The 17,166-nt window shown below is 46.2% G+C and overlaps 8 protein-coding genes across 8 annotated transcripts; 7 read left to right on the top strand and 1 right to left on the bottom strand.

Moving 5' to 3' along the window:
• Positions 1-1,210: 1,210 nt before the first annotated feature.
• Positions 1,211-3,115, top strand: PUMCH_003071 (uncharacterized protein; the record flags this gene model as incomplete). Its single annotated transcript, XM_063022056.1, has 1 exon — positions 1,211-3,115. One exon carries the CDS (start codon positions 1,211-1,213, stop codon positions 3,113-3,115), a length of 1,905 nt encoding a protein of 634 aa, XP_062878126.1.
• Positions 3,116-3,510: 395 nt separating this feature from the next.
• On the top strand, positions 3,511-4,092 carry PUMCH_003070 (uncharacterized protein; the record flags this gene model as incomplete). The annotated part of the gene is made up of 1 exon (XM_063022055.1): positions 3,511-4,092. One exon carries the CDS (start codon positions 3,511-3,513, stop codon positions 4,090-4,092), a length of 582 nt encoding a protein of 193 aa, XP_062878125.1.
• Positions 4,093-4,510: 418 nt separating this feature from the next.
• On the top strand, positions 4,511-5,671 carry PUMCH_003069 (uncharacterized protein; the record flags this gene model as incomplete). The annotated part of the gene is made up of 1 exon (XM_063022054.1): positions 4,511-5,671. One exon carries the CDS (start codon positions 4,511-4,513, stop codon positions 5,669-5,671), a length of 1,161 nt encoding a protein of 386 aa, XP_062878124.1.
• A 937-nt stretch (positions 5,672-6,608) lies between these two features.
• Positions 6,609-8,510, top strand: PUMCH_003068 (uncharacterized protein; the record flags this gene model as incomplete). The annotated part of the gene is made up of 1 exon (XM_063022053.1): positions 6,609-8,510. The coding sequence occupies one exon, from the start codon at positions 6,609-6,611 to the stop codon at positions 8,508-8,510; it is 1,902 nt and encodes a 633-aa protein (XP_062878123.1).
• Positions 8,511-8,833: 323 nt separating this feature from the next.
• PUMCH_003067 (uncharacterized protein) lies at positions 8,834-9,286 on the top strand (the record flags this gene model as incomplete). Its single annotated transcript, XM_063022052.1, has 1 exon — positions 8,834-9,286. The coding sequence occupies one exon, from the start codon at positions 8,834-8,836 to the stop codon at positions 9,284-9,286; it is 453 nt and encodes a 150-aa protein (XP_062878122.1).
• Positions 9,287-9,409: 123 nt separating this feature from the next.
• On the bottom strand, positions 9,410-9,811 carry PUMCH_003066 (uncharacterized protein; the record flags this gene model as incomplete). Its single annotated transcript, XM_063022051.1, has 1 exon — positions 9,410-9,811. The coding sequence occupies one exon, from the start codon at positions 9,809-9,811 to the stop codon at positions 9,410-9,412; it is 402 nt and encodes a 133-aa protein (XP_062878121.1).
• Positions 9,812-11,009: 1,198 nt separating this feature from the next.
• Positions 11,010-12,437, top strand: PUMCH_003065 (uncharacterized protein; the record flags this gene model as incomplete). Its single annotated transcript, XM_063022050.1, has 1 exon — positions 11,010-12,437. One exon carries the CDS (start codon positions 11,010-11,012, stop codon positions 12,435-12,437), a length of 1,428 nt encoding a protein of 475 aa, XP_062878120.1.
• Positions 12,438-12,788: 351 nt separating this feature from the next.
• PUMCH_003064 (uncharacterized protein) lies at positions 12,789-17,129 on the top strand (the record flags this gene model as incomplete). The annotated part of the gene is made up of 1 exon (XM_063022049.1): positions 12,789-17,129. The coding sequence occupies one exon, from the start codon at positions 12,789-12,791 to the stop codon at positions 17,127-17,129; it is 4,341 nt and encodes a 1,446-aa protein (XP_062878119.1).
• Between the last annotated feature and the right edge of the window lie 37 nt (positions 17,130-17,166).

The following is a 17,166-nucleotide window of genomic DNA, read 5'->3' as shown; positions in this document are numbered from 1 at the left end:
GTTAATGCAAATCGCGCAAACGGACCAAACACAGAACGAGACTTGAGGGCCGCCCAATGGTTTCCGTCAAAATCGACCAAGCAGGAAAAACCTTGCAGTCCAATTTGGCGTTTTCACCCGCGTAACAGCCAATCGCCACATGTACCTATTTATGGACAGTCTCACCGATAGCCATCGCTTACATCATGGAACAGTATCCGGCCAGCCCCTCCCCCACATCAAGAATGCCAATGACTCGCTCCAGATAAGAAACCGTTTAATTTACGAGAGTCCCACCCCGCAGAAATCAACAGGTTGGGACAACCGCACATTCCCAATCTTTGGAACTCCAAGAAAACTTCAACTTAGGCCGCGCTGCTGCTACCGGAATCCGGCAAAGAAGTCCGATGCCCCACACTAACAACACCCGCCCTTGACCATCGATGCCTAAATCGCTGGGGCCATCTGCAGTTTCGGACCCAGGTGGACTACACACTGGAGATGGATTGTGGGAGGTGGTGGGGGATGTTTCAGGCCATTGGCTGGAATGGGTGTGTCAAACGGAAAAGCGCCGCAGGAAACACACAGGACCCGAAGCTGGTGGTAGCTGTGGCCGCACATCATTGGCCATCTGCAACTGCATCAGGAGCGTTGGGCACAGGTTCTCCACACTTCGAACACGGGCCATCCAAATATGCAGAGGCTATTGCTGGAAAAGCTTTTGTCTGCACGAATTGCAACCAATGTTCGCTTGCCCTGGGGTAGCCGCCATGCTGCACCGCACGCCGCGTGCAGGCAGTTTCGGCTTCTCCAGATTTTTTAGGCAAGCGGGTGTATGTGGACTGCAAGCAATTGTCGAGAAACAAAACATCCAAACATAGTGGGTATAAAAAGAGCGGCGAATCTCTGGAAATCGAAAGAACCCATCAATTCTCTCACCGGTAATTCTACCTTTCTAATTCGCGTGCGCCGCCTGGATTGGGATCTACTATTGACAGTTTCTCCTCCACACCGTGCGACTGTACCCCTGGGTTTCTATACCGGCTTATCTACGTGCTAGTTGCTGCTTTTGGAGACACTGCCGCAACAACTCGAATAGGCCAGAAAAGGTGACTGGATTCCGATCTATAAATATATTCGGGATATTTAAGTCGGCCTGTTTGCTGTTTGATCGTGCCGCCACGCAAATTTAAATTTGATTTCAAGATCTTAGAATTCTTAACTGACAAGTATGACAGAAAAAGTCTCGGCAGACTTGGACAAGAAGTTTGACACTTCGTCCAATGAATCTTCCCAAGATGTCGCTATTCTCCAAGCCTCTGGCGAAAGAGAGGGTGAACACGGCAATATTTTGTCGCAGTACACCGAGGAGCAGGTGGTGCTGATGGGTCGTAATTACGCATTGAAGCACGACTTGGACCCTGAGCTTTTTGGCCGCGCGGCTGCGTTGGCTCGTAGTCCCAGCGATTTCAACTCCATGGCTTTTTTGAGCGAGGATGAGAAAATCGCCTTGAATAACGAAATCACCCACAAGTGGCATATTCCGCGCAAATTGGTGGAGGTGATTGCCTTGGGCTCGATGGCAGCTGCCGTCCAGGGTATGGACGAGTCCGTTGTTAACGGTGCCACTCTTTTTTATCCTATTGCCATGGGAATCACTGAAATGAAAAACGCAGACCTTATTGAGGGTCTCGTCAATGGTGCGCCATACTTGTGCTGTGCCTTTGTTTGTTGGACCTCCGATTACTGGAACAAGAGATTGGGCCGTAAATGGGTCATTTTCTGGACCTGTTTTATTTCGGCCATCACTTGTATTTGGCAAGGTTTGGTCAACTTGAAATGGTACCATTTGTTCATTGCTCGTTTCTGTTTGGGTTTCGGTATTGGTGTTAAATCTGCCACGGTGCCAGCTTATGCCGCCGAGACCACTCCCGCTAAGATTAGAGGTTCTCTTGTCATGCTTTGGCAGTTTTTCACTGCTGTCGGTATTATGTTTGGTTACGTCGCTTCGCTTGCTTTCTACTACATTGGCGAGAACGGCATCAGTGGTGGTTTGAACTGGAGATTGATGCTTGGTTCTGCCTGTATTCCTGCCATCATTGTTTTAGTTCAAGTACCTTTTGTTCCTGAATCTCCTCGTTGGCTCATGGGTAAAGAGAGACATAAGGAGGCTTACGAGTCACTTCGCCAATTGAGATTCAGTGAGATCGAGGCTGCTCGTGACTGTTTCTACCAATACGTTTTGTTGAAGGAGGAGCACGCTTATGGCGAAGCTTCCTTCTTCCTGCGTGTCCGTGAAATGTTCACTGTGAGAAGAAATAGAAACGGTGCCTTGGGTGCCTGGGTTGTCATGTTCATGCAACAATTCTGTGGTATCAACGTCATTGCCTACTATTCTTCTTCCATTTTCGTTGAGTCGAATCTCTCGGAGATCAAAGCCATGTTGGCTTCTTGGGGTTTTGGTATGATCAATTTCCTTTTTGCCATCCCTGCCTTCTACACTATAGACACTTTCGGTCGTAGAAACTTACTTCTTACAACTTTCCCGCTCATGGCCATCTTCTTGCTTATGGCTGGTTTTGGATTCTGGATTCCTTTCGACACAAACCCTCACGGACGTTTGGCTTGTATTACCGTTGGTATTTACCTCTTTGCCTGTGTCTACTCTTCAGGAGAGGGACCTGTTCCCTTCACATATTCGGCCGAGGCATTCCCATTGTACATTAGAGATATTGGTATGGGATTCGCTACCTCGACCTGTTGGTTTTTCAACTTCATCTTGGCCTTCTCTTGGCCACGTATGAAGAATGCCTTCAAGCCTCAAGGTGCTTTCGGTTGGTATGCTGCATGGAACATCATTGGTTTCTTCATGGTGTTGTTCTTGTTGCCTGAGACCAAGGGATTGACCTTGGAGGAGTTGGACGATGTCTTTGGAGTGTCATTGAGAAAGCACGCCATCTGGAGAGGTAAGGAGTTGATCTACAATATCAGAAAGTACATCTTGCGCCAAAATCCAAAGCCTTTGCCTATCTTGTATAGTCACCAGAGAATGGCAGTTACCAACCCAGAGTGGAACGACAAGGCCGAGGCCACCCATGAGGAGAATGTCTCTGAGGGAGTCATCCAGACTAAATAATGTGATCGTGTTTTATAGCTACAATATTATTAATGATTTAGATTTGATTGTAAAGATTCTTACACAAATGAGAAGGTGAGCAATTCAATGAAAGATAAGAAGATTTGAAGAAATAGTTCTGAAAGAGTGAAACTAAGAAATAAGCTTTTATGTATCCTCCTTTTAATTCTCCAAAGCAATTTTTTGTTTACTTGTGTACCGCTTCCTTATCTTGCCCATCTGCAGGCTCCGGTGATCACCGAGTATAGATAAGACCCCTCCATATATAGGTAGCATAAGTACTACTTTCATTAAAACAGCTAGTTCGAGAGTGTAATCTTAAGAGAAGATACAAGCCGAGGATAAAGAATACACAAAAAGCAAAACCATCACCTTCTATCACTGTATCTCCTGAAATGTCCCTCAATCAAGTCTATCTTTCGTATCTAGCAACACATCCCCTAGCTACCAAATCTGCCACAGCAGCCATTCTAGCGACTCTCAATGAGGGAATCGCCACCTCCGTTTCTGGATTTGGCAAAGGCTCGGCCGTGACCAAGAAAATGGCGCAAATGCTGCTCTACGCTGCGTTCTTTGCCACTCCGCTTTCACATCTATACTACAACCAGCTTACTCGCATTTTCAAGGGGAAGTTGACGTGGAAGTTGAAAATGTTACAGATTTTGGCGTCCCTTCTCACGTTATCGCCAGTGCTCAGTGCGGCGTTTGTGTCTTGGATATCAGCTATCAACATGCAGAAGAAGGAGACGCTTTCCAATTACCGTAGTGCAATAATTAATGGGTTGAAGAACAACTTTTGGTTGGTGTATCGCTCTTCGGCAATTACCTCGACCTTATCGATGGCAGTAGCGCAAGCCTTGGTTCCCACAGAGCTCTGGGTGGTGTTCTTCAACGCAGTGTATTTCGTATTAGGAACGTATCAAAATACGAAAATGAAGCTCAAGGCAAGGGAGGTGAGAGACTCGAAAGAAGCTTAGGGCCCTGTATTTGTGTTTCGCATCTCTAAACAATTTGAGGTCTTTATTTTTTAGTTGGCGTCTGGAGTGCAAGCAGTCGAAATAAAGTCAATTGAAGAAAAAATATCGACATAATTGAAAAAGACGATATTGCACTCATTTTAGTGAGAAGTCTTTCATTCCACCACCGGAGATCGCGGGTCGGGTCCGCCGATCCTACATTAAACCCGAGCACATCTCTCTTCAATCGGCACGATACATGAAAGGAATTACCGAAACACCAATAAAAACACATTAAGAATACTTAAAAAAAATTTTCAAGCAACCAAACTCCTCAATTAACCTTCTGGTAATTTCTACGGATTTTAGTGCAGTCACATGATTCACCCCGGATTTAGTAAGCAAGTTCCAATCAGTACCTTATATAAGCAACCATTTCATGTTTAGAACACCTACCTTCACTAGACCCATTGCAACGGCCGTCAAGTCAATTCAATCTCTCAGAATGATCACTGCACAAGCCGTCGTGTTTTCCGACCACGGCGAACCCGGAGATGTTCTTTCCACCCACACCTACGAAATCAACGAAGAAAACCTAGACGCCAACAGTATTATTATCAAAACCCTTGCTTCGCCAATCAACCCTTCCGATTTAAACCAAGTGCAAGGTGTCTACCCATCCCAACCCGAGAAGACCACCGCTTTGGGCACCGAGAAGCCACTGGCAGTTGGAGGAAACGAAGGTCTCTTCCAAATCCTCAAGGTGGGATCCAACGTGACCAAGTTCAAGGAGGGCGACTGGGCTGTGCCCACATCTGTCAATTTTGGCACATGGAGAACACATGCCGTGTGTGATGCGGAGCAGATGATGAAGCTTCGCAACCCAGAACAGTCATTGGCTGATGGGAAAAAGCAGGGTCTTACTGTCAACCAGGGTGCCACCATTTGTGTCAATCCATTGACTGCATACTTGATGTTGACGCACTACGTGAAGTTGACCTCTGGCAAGGATTGGTTCATCCAGAATGGAGGCAACTCTGCCGTGGGCAAGTTTGCAACACAAATCTCGCGCTTGTTGGGCATCAATTCGCTCTCTGTTATCAGAGATAGACCAAACTTCGATGAGGTGGCAGAAAACTTGAAGAAGGAGTATGGTGCCACTCAAGTGATCACAGAGGAGCAGAATAACTCTCGTGATTTTAACGCGGAGGTGAAGAAGTGGGTCAAGGAGACTGGAGGCGAGATCAAGTTGGGGCTCAACTGTGTGGGTGGAAAGTCCTCCACCGCTGTTGCTCGTAAGTTGGGCCAGAACGGGTTGATGTTGACCTACGGTGGCATGTCATTCCAGCCAGTGATTTTGCCAACTTCGTTGCATATCTTCAAGAATGTCACCAGTGCTGGATTCTGGGTCACGGCTCTTTTGAAAAATGATCTCGAATTGAAGCAAAAGACCATGGACAAGATTGTAGAGTGGTATGAGGAGGGTCAACTCAAGGATGCAGCTTCTGTTGAGACCAAGTTTGATGGTTCCGACTTGGCTAAGTTCTACAAAGAAGCTATCTCTAACAGTAAAGAGGGTAAGCAGCTCATCACATATTAGATGGGAGGCAAGTGCTGAACATAGAATCAATATGACGACTATCGATGTATTTCAAGTTTCAGTAGTGAAGGAAAGGCCGTAGCCACCACCGCTTTTCGTACTTCATCATCGGAATAAGCGCAATTACCACTTCGTTTTTGGTGTAGCACAATTGTAATGACTAGACCAGATTATGCTGTTCTACTGATCCTTTTTTTCCTCTATCAAAGACAACGTCCTTCTAAATCCGAGTAATCTCCAATTTCTTCCTTGTTTTTGCATCCAGCCCACCAAGCTACTCATTTTATTCTCCATTTTAGAATTGACTACATTACAAGAATTTGGTGTATTGGCATAGCCCAGACCTGAACTATGTCATACTCATTACTCATTACTCATACACTCATATTGCCTCAGATACTACTCTCCGCGCAGAACAACCACACACCATCTCCAAGCATAAAGTGAAACCAAAACCAAAATTCTCAATCGGGAATCTTAATTCCGGCGTATCAACTCCAAATTTCCCCCATATCAGCTGCTGTTTGATTTCTATTGGTCTGGTCAGTGCCACTGCCGCACATGGCCGGCGCGGACCGATCGCCGCGATAAGAAACGCATCCTGTGTGGCAGCCGATCAACGCTCGGCACGCATCTAATTAGAAAAGCCTACTAGTGGAAACTACAACTATTCTGCTCTGATCTGGAACTTTCAGATAGAGTGTTTTCGAAAAATCCGAATCGTCCGTTCTGTAAAAAACGACTACTCTCGTGCCATATCTCCAATCTGCAGCATATCGGGATATAGTCAGTTGAGACGCTTAGATAAGGGCTAATACCACAAAGAATCCGATTATCTTCGAAGAAAGATTTAAATTAGAACACATATTCGAGAAAGAATTCAGAAAATCTTGAAAATCTCTATCAAATAAAAAGTCTTGCGAACTCGTAGTGCTCAATGTCTCGCGCCATCTGCTCAACCAATGTATTGGTGGAAGGTGTAGTGGGTCCTGCTACCGTCTTCTACCTGATCAACTCCGGTAAAATCTTGCACATCGAACCTTCGGTGTTGCTGCCAGAGGACCGCCTTTTGGCCACTTTCGATGTCAACCCTGGTCACTTCCGCGATGTCTCTCCCTTGGTGATAATGCCCGGGTTGGTCGATGCCCATGTCCATCTCAACGAGCCTGGAAGAACAGAATGGGAGGGTTTTGACACGGGCACACGTGCAGCAGCTGCAGGCGGTGTGACCACCGTCATCGACATGCCGTTGAATGCAATCCCTCCTACCACCACAGTAGCCAACTTCAACTTGAAGATAGACGCTGCGCGAGGCAAGACATGGGTTGATGTTGGATTCTGGGGCGGAATTGTGCCCTCCAACTTGGAGGATCTTGTTCCGCTCATAAGAATGGGTGTGAGAGGTTTCAAGGGGTTCATGATCGACTCTGGTGTGGACGAATTTCCTGCCATTACGCCCGCCTACATCAAGAAGGCTATGAAGAAAGTGAAAGGGTACCAAACCATGCTTATGTTCCATGCAGAAATGCAACCTCACAAGTCCCACCAACCGCCTGTGTTGGTGGACGAGACAGGTGGTAGAACACCCGTTCTAGTACCTAATGAGAGACACGCGCTGTTCTCCATTGATGCTGCTTTGTCCGATGATGAGTCTGACACCCTGTCCTATAGTACAGAGAACGGATTCCTGATGGGCCCAAATATTGATGACCTCGAACTAGGTGTATCTGCTTCTTTCATTTCAAGAGCACCCAAACCAGTAGTCCAGCTATTGAGCACTCAGAAGCCAGACAAGGACTACATCAAGGCCCAGCGCACTCCTAGACTCGAATCAAATTTGACAGAAGCCCAACTTACTGCTTTGGCCAAATCTCCATACTTGCAAGCTTCTGAACCGCAGTTTGGTAAACTCTCTCGTTTGGCAAACCCAAACCACGACAGCGAGGAAGTCGCAAACTACCAGAGCCCATTAGCCAAGCCGTTGGACTTTGATTCGGAAAAATTCTTGCAAAACCTCGATGAGCCTTTGAAGATGGCCCAGCAAGAAGATCACGACTTGGATGGCGTGGATCCAACCTTGTATGCATCATTCTTGGCCTCGAGACCTGACAATTTTGAGACTACGGCTATTGCAGAGATAATCGACTGTTCCTTGAGAAACCCTCAGGTGCCGTTGCACATTGTGCACCTTGCAACGCATGAAGCGGTGCCTCTCATAAAAGCTGCCAAGGCCAAAGGATTGCCAATTACCGCCGAGACATGCTTCCATTATTTATCTCTTACTGCTGAAAAAATCTCAAATTGTCACACACACTTCAAGTGTTGTCCTCCAATTAGAACAGACTCGAACCGGAAGCTTTTGTGGTCTGCCTTGAGGAGTGGAGTCATTACTACTGTTGTATCTGACCATTCGCCATGTACACCTGACTTGAAAGGTTTAGAGAAAGGTGACTTTTTCTCTGCATGGGGTGGTATCTCATCTGTTGGATTTGGTTTGCCAATTCTCTTCACAGAAGGTCAAAAGCTCAGTCCGCCAGTAACTCTTGCCGAGATTTCAACCTGGTGCTCGTGGAACACCGCCAGACAAGTTGGACTCTCTCACAAGAAAGGAAAAATTGCTGTGGGTTACGACGCCGACTTATTGATTTTCGATCCACAAGTGAAGTATGTTGTTCAGAACGACCAGACCTATTTCAAAAACAAGCTTACCGCATATGACGGCCTGGAATTCCAAGGTAAGGTTGTGGAGACCATTGTTAGAGGAAATGCTGTCTTTTCATTGCTGAGAGGCCATATTGATAGACCAGTCGGCAGATTAATTTTAGAGCCTAGAGCCTGAGGCGCCAAATTTAGATATAAAGGCCCAATAAATACAAAATTGAAAACTAAACTTATAAGAAGTAGCCACAATTTCTAAATTAGTGAAGATTTGAATCCAGCCGCAGTCTTGGAATTTGACTACTTTAACATTACAGTTGCATTAAGTAGCACACCTTTGAATCTAAAATAATAGACCGGGCTCAAATATCAAATATCAAATATCAGTAACTACAATGACATTTAAACAATTTTATAAAATCAAAGTCTTTCCTATAAATTTGCACGATCACTTATCGGATCAAGTAGCTCCCCACATTATCTCCTACTCATTCTACAATACACATGAAAGATTCACAAATCGAAGGACTAGATGATCTAGAATCACTCTTCACCAATGAAGAGCTGCAGATCGAATCCAGAAGAAAGCGAGCCTACGAAGCCGTAAGAGAAAACGACATATCTTCTTTTCCCTCCGACATGTCTATCATCACAGCGTTCGATGAAGTTCTCGCCTGTTTTGGCCTCGGTGGCCAGGTGAGGAACTACTACCGGTATGGCACATACAATCTCTGCGAAGATGCGCGAAAAAAGTTGTGGTTTGCGGTCAAAAACGGCTCGATGTCTGAGAAGAGAATGGATGCCGAGAAGATGGCCAAAGATTCCAAGGAAATGGAAAGAAGAGCCAAGGTTCAGCAATACTACAAGGACAAGCTAATGAGAGACAAGTTAGCGGGAAGCTCGGAGGACGTATGGGAGGAGCGCAAGTCGCTATTGACCCGTCCTTTCCGGGAATAGATTAGAATGGGCTCCTCTAGAGGATATTTTATATAGAGCTCGCCCGAAGAATGTTCACGGGGAGCAAAATGAAAGTAGAAATAACAATGTTTGAAAGAAAGCACGGGCTGCGGCCAGGATCGTTTACATGATGGTACAACTCTTCTCCTTTTGTTCGCCGCTGGCTCCCTTGGGCTTGGCGTTAAGAGCACAACGGGCTGCTTCGGAGAAGGCCTCGTTGACACCTCTATTCTTCTTAGCAGAACATTCCAAGTAACGCAAAGCACCTACTTTTTTGGCCACAGCCAAACCTTCCTCATATGTGATCAACCGTCTGGCACCGGCACCGTTGCCTGGAGACTGTTGATCATATGGATTGAACGATTCGTCCTCTACGGCCTGTGGGTCTTCTTCGAGATTACGCAAGTCGCATTTGAGGGCGACCAATACAAGCTTGACACCGTCACAGTGGTCGGCCACCTCGCCAACCCATTTCAGCTGGACGTTTTCCAAGGAGTCGGGCAGGTCGATGGAGAAACACAACATGATGCAGTGTGTATCCGCGTACGAGAGAGCTCTCAACCGGTCAAACTCCTCCTGTCCAGCGGTGTCCCAGAGAGACAATTGGACTGACTGACCATCAATGAAGATATCATGAACGTAGTTTTCGAACACGGTCGGTTCGTACACCTGCGGGAAGTATCCCCTAGTGAAGACATTGATGAGCGAGGTTTTACCACAAGCACCGTCACCCAAAATGACGATCTTACGTTGGACTGAGGGTTAGTTATTGTAAACAAGAGACGTGTAAGATGTGAGAGAATCGACTGGCCAATGAAGAGAGGGAACCATGGAAGTGACACAAGTTTAAATTTTAAAAAAAGTGATTCCAAACTATAGCTGAGCAATTGTTCTGTTACCAACTAGAGTCCATTGATCTACCTCTCAAAGTACATGGAAAGCAGGCACTGACATGTCAAAGGCAGAAAAAAATCGCACACGGACAATACAAAGGGCACATACTCGTGTTGGAGCCACCACCGCAAAGAGGCATCGTGAAGTGTAGTGTTGGCGGAAAATGAACTGGTTGTGTTGAAGTTGACTTGGGCGTAAACACACCGCACTGCAGGTAGTTGCGATTCACGTTCGATAGTAGAATGCGCTGGAGTGAGGAACCCAATAGGGGAAGTGGAGTTGGAGACGGGATAAAATGGATGTGTGATTAAGTTTTTTTTTGTGTATTTTCCACTATTAATAATTTTATTCTTCTCTGGGGTATTCCAAATTGCGTGAATAAGTACAAGGGTAGGTGTTGAAGAGAGTAAGGTGAGTGAAAAATATAGGCTCTGCGATGTGAGGCCAAAAGTGGGTCTTGTGCACAAAAGTTCGGGAAGTGGAAATTCAAAGATGATTTTTCAAAATTGGTCAGTTGGACTGAAAAGTTTGTGCAATTTCATCATTGAACCATTGAATCCGAGTTGCATTCAATACTTGTCGTGAATATTTATTGGTAGAACCATTGCGCTAAACCATTCAAGTGAACACAGAAATTTCCCATGACGATCCAGAAATAATAAACTTTACTGGATCTATTCAAAATTCCTGTCTCATTCAAAAACTCTAAAAGTTACAAAACTTTCAAAAATCCATCTGCTCATATCTGAAAAATCATACCGCACTCTGCTATCTTTTCAGATCAGGTGCACTCACTCTCAACCCCACCATCTACACTCGAACAACAACCATGACCGAGTTTCTCAATTACAAGGTCGTGCTACATTTCAAAGACGGCACCGAGTCGCAAGGGTTCATCTCCAACGTGGACTCCACGCTGATCTCGTTGGGGAACAAGTCCTACAAGAACACCTTGGTCAAGGACTTGAAAGTGGTGTCGTTGCCCTCTGAAAAATCGAAAAAGAAGAACGTCCACGGCGGTATTGGGGGCGAGGCCATGCAGATGAGCTCGTCCAAGTCCATTTCGCGCGTTGGCACGCCCAAAATGTCCAAGAAACAGCCCGACTGGGGCTCCGATGTGGGCGACATCAAGGTCTCGGACGACTTCGATTTCCAGGCCAACTTGGCCATGTTCGATAAGAAGTCTGTGTTTGCCGACTTCCAGAAAAACGAGAGCATCAATGCCCTGGACAGGTTGGTCAGTCTCAACAAGGTGAACGATAAGTACGACAACGATGAGAATGTTCTCTCGGGACAGAACAAGGATAACTGGAACAGCATCGGCTCCATTTCGCAGCGCCTCACGCTGCCTGCGCCCGCTGCCAATGGTCCTTCTATTGGCTCTCATTTGGCTCGTGAGCAGCAGCTGTACTCGTTCACTTACGAGGACGACCCTACCGCTGTTCCTCTCGCGTCGCCCGTGCAGCTCTTGGAGATCGAGCGCATTGCTACTGAGTCTTTTAGCGTGGACCAGAAGGCGTTCTCCGAGGTCTGTGCCGTCAACTTGTTCCTGTTGATTCTGAGCAAGATCCTTGGAGGCTCTGTCAGATTGAACCAGAGAAAAAATCACAACTTGCCGCCTTTGGTGCTTCTTCTTGTTGGCGGCGGCCGCAGCAGCAGCAGAGCCTTTGCATTGGGTAGACATTTGACCAACCACGGTGTTCGTGTGCTTGCATATGTCATCAACGAGGAAATGGTCGATGGGGAGACACTCCACCAGTGTCAATTGTTCGAGAAGTGCGGGGGCAAGGTTGTCAGTGCCAAATTCGCCGAGCTCTTGGACATTTTGCATAAGCTAGACACACCTGTCGAGTTGATCATCGACAGCTTGCAAGGCTTGGAGGGACAATTGTCGGATCTCTTCTACACCGCCGAAAGCATGGCTACGCTCACACAGGTTGTGAACTGGGTCAACGAGCCAAAGCAGAGCTCTCGCATTCTTTCGTTGGATGTTTCCTCGGGCCTCGATGGAGGCTCAGGAACCGCCTCTCTGCCACATCTCGTGGTCAAGAGTAGGTACATTGTCTCGATGGGACTTCCCTTGAGTGGACTCGTGCATGCATACAATAATGGCTCGTTGAGCGAAGAGATCACTCATTACGTGGTGGATGTAGGTGTTCCAAACGCTGTCTACAACTCGCGCCCACATTTGCGCAAGTTTGACAAGTTTTGGTTTTGCGCCGAGCAGCATATGAAGATTACCGTCAAGTCTGAGTAGGTGCTGGACGAATGGAAGAAGCAGGAATAGTACATAAGAATAATTATAGGATAAATTAAAGTGAAAATAGTTGACTTTTCTTGTACGCGTCAACATAAGTTGTCACCTTAAGCGGAGTCTTTCCCTACATGGACAGCCCATCACAAAAGATACCAGACAACGCACAAACAAAAGAAGAAACAAAAGTAATAAAAATTATATAAACGTAATCACACACATTAAAATGATAAAAACTTCACCCGCCCTCCCAAGTATCTCACCCAGATCATTGTTTGTGTCTCCAGTCCTGCGTACTCATCCCACAGTAAATTTCCATCTTCTACTACATACATCAACAGACCACAATCCCCAATGAGTAGCGGCACCAGCTGGGCCAATTCCAGCGGCTTTGGTCAAAGCCAATCCACCTCATCCGGCCTCTTCGGTAACACCACCCAAAACCCCGGTTTCGGCGCAAGATCGTCTTCGATGGCCAATCTTCTGTCGTTACTGAACAACGCCAATTCAAACCCCTCTGCAGGCCCATCTCTGTCGTTATTTGGGTCTTCAGCAGCACAGGCGCAGCCTAGCTCGAGCAGCTCCTTTTCTTTGGGAGGTAATGCGCTGGGCGGCGGTTTGTTTGGCAATTCTGCAAGTGCTGCCAAACCTGCCAATGCCACTGCAACGGGGGGTCTTTTTGGAAACTCTGGCAATTCCAATGCCCAACAAGGCGGTCTCTTTGGTAATTCTGGCGGTAATACAAACACAAATACTGCACTGACCGGCGGCCTTTTCGGGAACACACCATCTCAGAGCAGCGGTGTCCTTGGAAACAGCAACAACAATATGGGTGCCAATACCACGTCTGGTGGTTTATTTGGAAACACAAACACTGCTGCGACAAGTTCAAACCCCGCCGGTGGTCTTTTTGGGAACAGTAACAACACCTCTAATACTCAAGCAAACTCCCTCTTTGGGGGATCCAAGCCTGCCACCACCAGCACCACCAGTAATTTGTTTGGTGGATTGCCTCAAGCCAGTGCTGCCCCATCCGGCGGCTTGTTCGGAAACTCTGCGTCTTCGACCAATAAACCTGCTACTGGTGGCTTATTCGGTGGTAGTGCAAACACAGCACAATCTGGCGGACTTTTCGGAAACACTTCGAATAATCAATCTGGCGGGCTTTTCGGAAATAGCACCAATAATCAATCCGGTGGACTCTTTGGCAGCGCAAACTCCGGTGGCCTCTTTGGTAACTCCTCTGCATCGAACAACATGGCTGGACAAGGTTCCAACGCGATTAACTCCATTTCTAATGCTGATCCATACAAATCCGATACAACCATATCGTCGATTAACAAAACAGCAAATGTCATGCCGCAATCTATTACAGGCTCCCTCTTCGAGGCAAAGAGTTCTACTCTTGAGCGCAGGCAGTCCCAGCCAGACGTCAAACCTCAACCGAAGAAGTCTTCATTGTTAGGGAAACTAGCACAGACATTTAACATCTTTAGAGCTCCTGCAAATACTAAGTCCACAAAGGACTCGGCGAAATTCATGGGTATCTTCACACAACAGAATTATGCAACTGAGCACAGTCAAATTCGAAATGACGATTATAGCATTGGTAAGAAACGTCCTCACTCTCAGTCTCTTAAACTTGGGAACAGAAACGTGGGTGATATTCGCAAATTGGTTATCAAATCAAAACCGTCTCGTTTTGACTTAATTGATGCAAACAAAGTGCTCACATCCAAACGCAGGCGTGTTGCAAAACCATTGACATCTCTCGCATATCAAAATAATATTTTGACTGACGAAGAATCCAGCGCAGACGAAAAAGAGGCCCCTGTCAAGCACATTGCAGCAGGTAACCACCTGTTCTCCCAACCTGAGCAGGCAAGCGAACCAAAATCAAAGCAAGCTCCTCTTTTCGAAAACTCAGATGGCTATTTCTGCTCTCCTTCCATCAAAGAACTCTCCATGCTCCCGACGGACCAACTTGCCTCCGTTTTTAATTTCATCGTGGGTCGTGTTGGTCATGGACAAATTGCTTACAACTACCCGGTAGATTTGTCGCAGCTTTATGAGAGATGCGATGGAGACTTCACCCAGATTCAAAACGAACTCTTTGGCAAAATTATTAAAATAGATAAAACCATCGTCCGGGCGTACGACGACCCCGAGGTTGAGTCCCCACCCATGGGATGTGAGCTTAATGTTCCTGCTACTATTACTCTCGTAGCGCCACCAACATCTAACCGAACCGTGGAGGATCATATTAAAAGACTTCAGAACATCATTGGTATGGATTTTATTACATATGATCCGATTCTGTTCAACTGGACATTCAAAGTCAAGCATTTCTCAGTCTGGGGCCTCATTGATGATGGTGAGGAAGAAGCAGATGAAGCTCCAGACACCAAGCGCCTCAGAGATTTGAAGAAGGAGCAAGACGCTCATGAAGACGAGGCAAATGACACATATACCAAGCTTTATGAGAATTCCGAATACAGAAACGAATTGAAAAGGCAGAAAATCGAAAGACAAACAAGCGCATTACCCGGTGGATGGCTATTCGACACCACTATTGCCTCCGAAAGACCGGATGTTTCCTTGCAACTGAAACAACAAATTGTGCGAAACGAGATCAATCAAGAAATCAATCACTATAAAGAGGGAAAATCGGCTCTAGTACTTGCAAGCAATGCCAGTGATATAACAGTTGAATCCGACTCTGAAAGTGAAGTCGCAAGTCTTCAGGAAAACTTTGGAGAAGCTTTTCTCCCCGCTGAGCCTCGGCAATTCGATTACCTCAAGCAAATCGTCAGTTCAATGCCCTCATCTGCCCAATTTGATGATCTTGTAGATGAGAAGGCCTACGAGCCTGATATCGAAGACGAGAAAGCCTTTGAGATGGTAAAGTATTCGCCCTCGATCCCATCCACAAAGGATTGGATCTTGCAATTAGAGTTAGCCAATGACATTGATTCTGCGTTGGCTCCAACTACAGTCATTGACCAAGAAAAGCTGGCACTTCAGGCCGTCAATGAGATTTTATTTGCGGATATCAGTAAGGGCCCTGTGGATTTGGGTCAGGCCTCCACACCTCTCAAGGAGAAGAAATTGCTGTCAATTACTGAAAAACCATTAATAAGTATTGATAAGAATGCGGCAGTCAGACTAATCCAGAGTATCATGATTAACTCTAAAATCGAAGCAAGAAAAAACGGATTTCCACAATTGTCCTTCAGCGCAGACATTACTTTTGAGACTTTTTCAAAAGTTTTGGTCAACGACGAAGATCATGAATTGCTTGAGTTAGCCTCGATTCTTTTGGACCCCAAGAATATATCAGGCATCCCAGAATATTCTAATGTTGACTTGGGCAATATACCACTAGTCAAACGTCTTGAGAGTAATCACCAGAAATCATTGCTTGCAATTTGGTTCCGGAAGCATTACGAAGCTCTTCACCCCTCTAAATCTTCTGATCTGTTGGATGCCATTTTCGAGTACCTTTGTTGTGGTGAGATAAAGAAGGCAGTTGAGAAAGCAATTGAGTCGCAAAATCTTCATTTAGCCTCTCTCATTACTCTCATCGATTCGAATGACAGCGCAGTAAAGAATTTGGCTAGCGGCCAGCTTGATTCTTGGAACGATGCTCAAGCAACGAGCCTCATACCTACAGCAGTTGTTGATATCCACAGATTGCTTGCTGGCAAGTATGACCAACTCTCAAAAAAGCCTGTCAAAAATCTCTCCTTAGCATTGAAGATCTTTTATGGCTCGAATAGCGAGACCATTGATACGGTCACACAGGAGAAGGTCGATAGTCTAGACTCCGGAGATCTTCAGGAGATATTCCGTATCTATTCTTACATAAAGAGAAACTTGATCGGAGACGCGGCTTCGTATCTCGCTCGCTCTAATTTGAGCTTGAAATTCAAGTGGATTATGTATCAAGCATCCAAATTGCATTCAGAAGCCAGTCATGACTGTGATTCAGTGACGCAAAAGCTCGTAGCTGAGCTTGAAAGTGCTGGATTATGGAAGGAGGCTATTGCCGTAGCTGCATCAATGAACAGTGCTGGCGAAGCCCATGACTTGATAAGGCAAATCGTGCTTGCAAACGTGGATAAGTTAAACCAAGAGGGCGGAGATGACGAAAAGTTCCTTGTCACAGTACTCAAGGTACCTAGAGGTTTGATCTACGAGGCTATTTCCATAGAGAAGCGCCAAAAGCACGATTTCTGGGGCTGCTGCCAAGCCTTGGCCACCGCAGAGTTATGGGATGAAGCGCACGAGGTTATAGTTAACGAGCTTGGTCCAATGACCGTGGTTGAAAATGCGACTTCCTCAATCTCTCGACTCCTATCCCTTATCGAGGCGTTCCCTAGTCAGGGTCTGATAATCACAAGTTGGAACCAAGGCGCCGGCTTGTTCGCTCGATACTTTGAGGTTTTGGAGTCCTACGAGGAAAGCTCTCAAGTTGCAAATGAGGATATTGTGTTCCTATTGGACAACATTGCACTTGCAACTGTGCCCAACACATTTGCAGCCAAAACCGCATTCAAGGTGATGTCTCGCCGAATTGCCGATTTAGCTCTCGCAAGCGGAGAAAAATTCAGCAACCTCGATGACAAATTATTTTCCCTCAAGCTTGGCGAGAACGAAAAAAGATATTTGACCTCGCGCTTGGCGGCTGCTTAGTGCTGGATCAAGGTTCTGTGTGGGTATGTGCACCCGT

This window comes from Australozyma saopauloensis, chromosome 4 (genome assembly GCF_035610405.1).
Source record: "Australozyma saopauloensis chromosome 4, complete sequence".
In the NCBI taxonomy this organism is placed as follows: Eukaryota; Fungi; Ascomycota; class Pichiomycetes; order Serinales; family Metschnikowiaceae; genus Australozyma; species Australozyma saopauloensis.
This window is presented reverse-complemented; position numbering and strand designations above follow the sequence as displayed.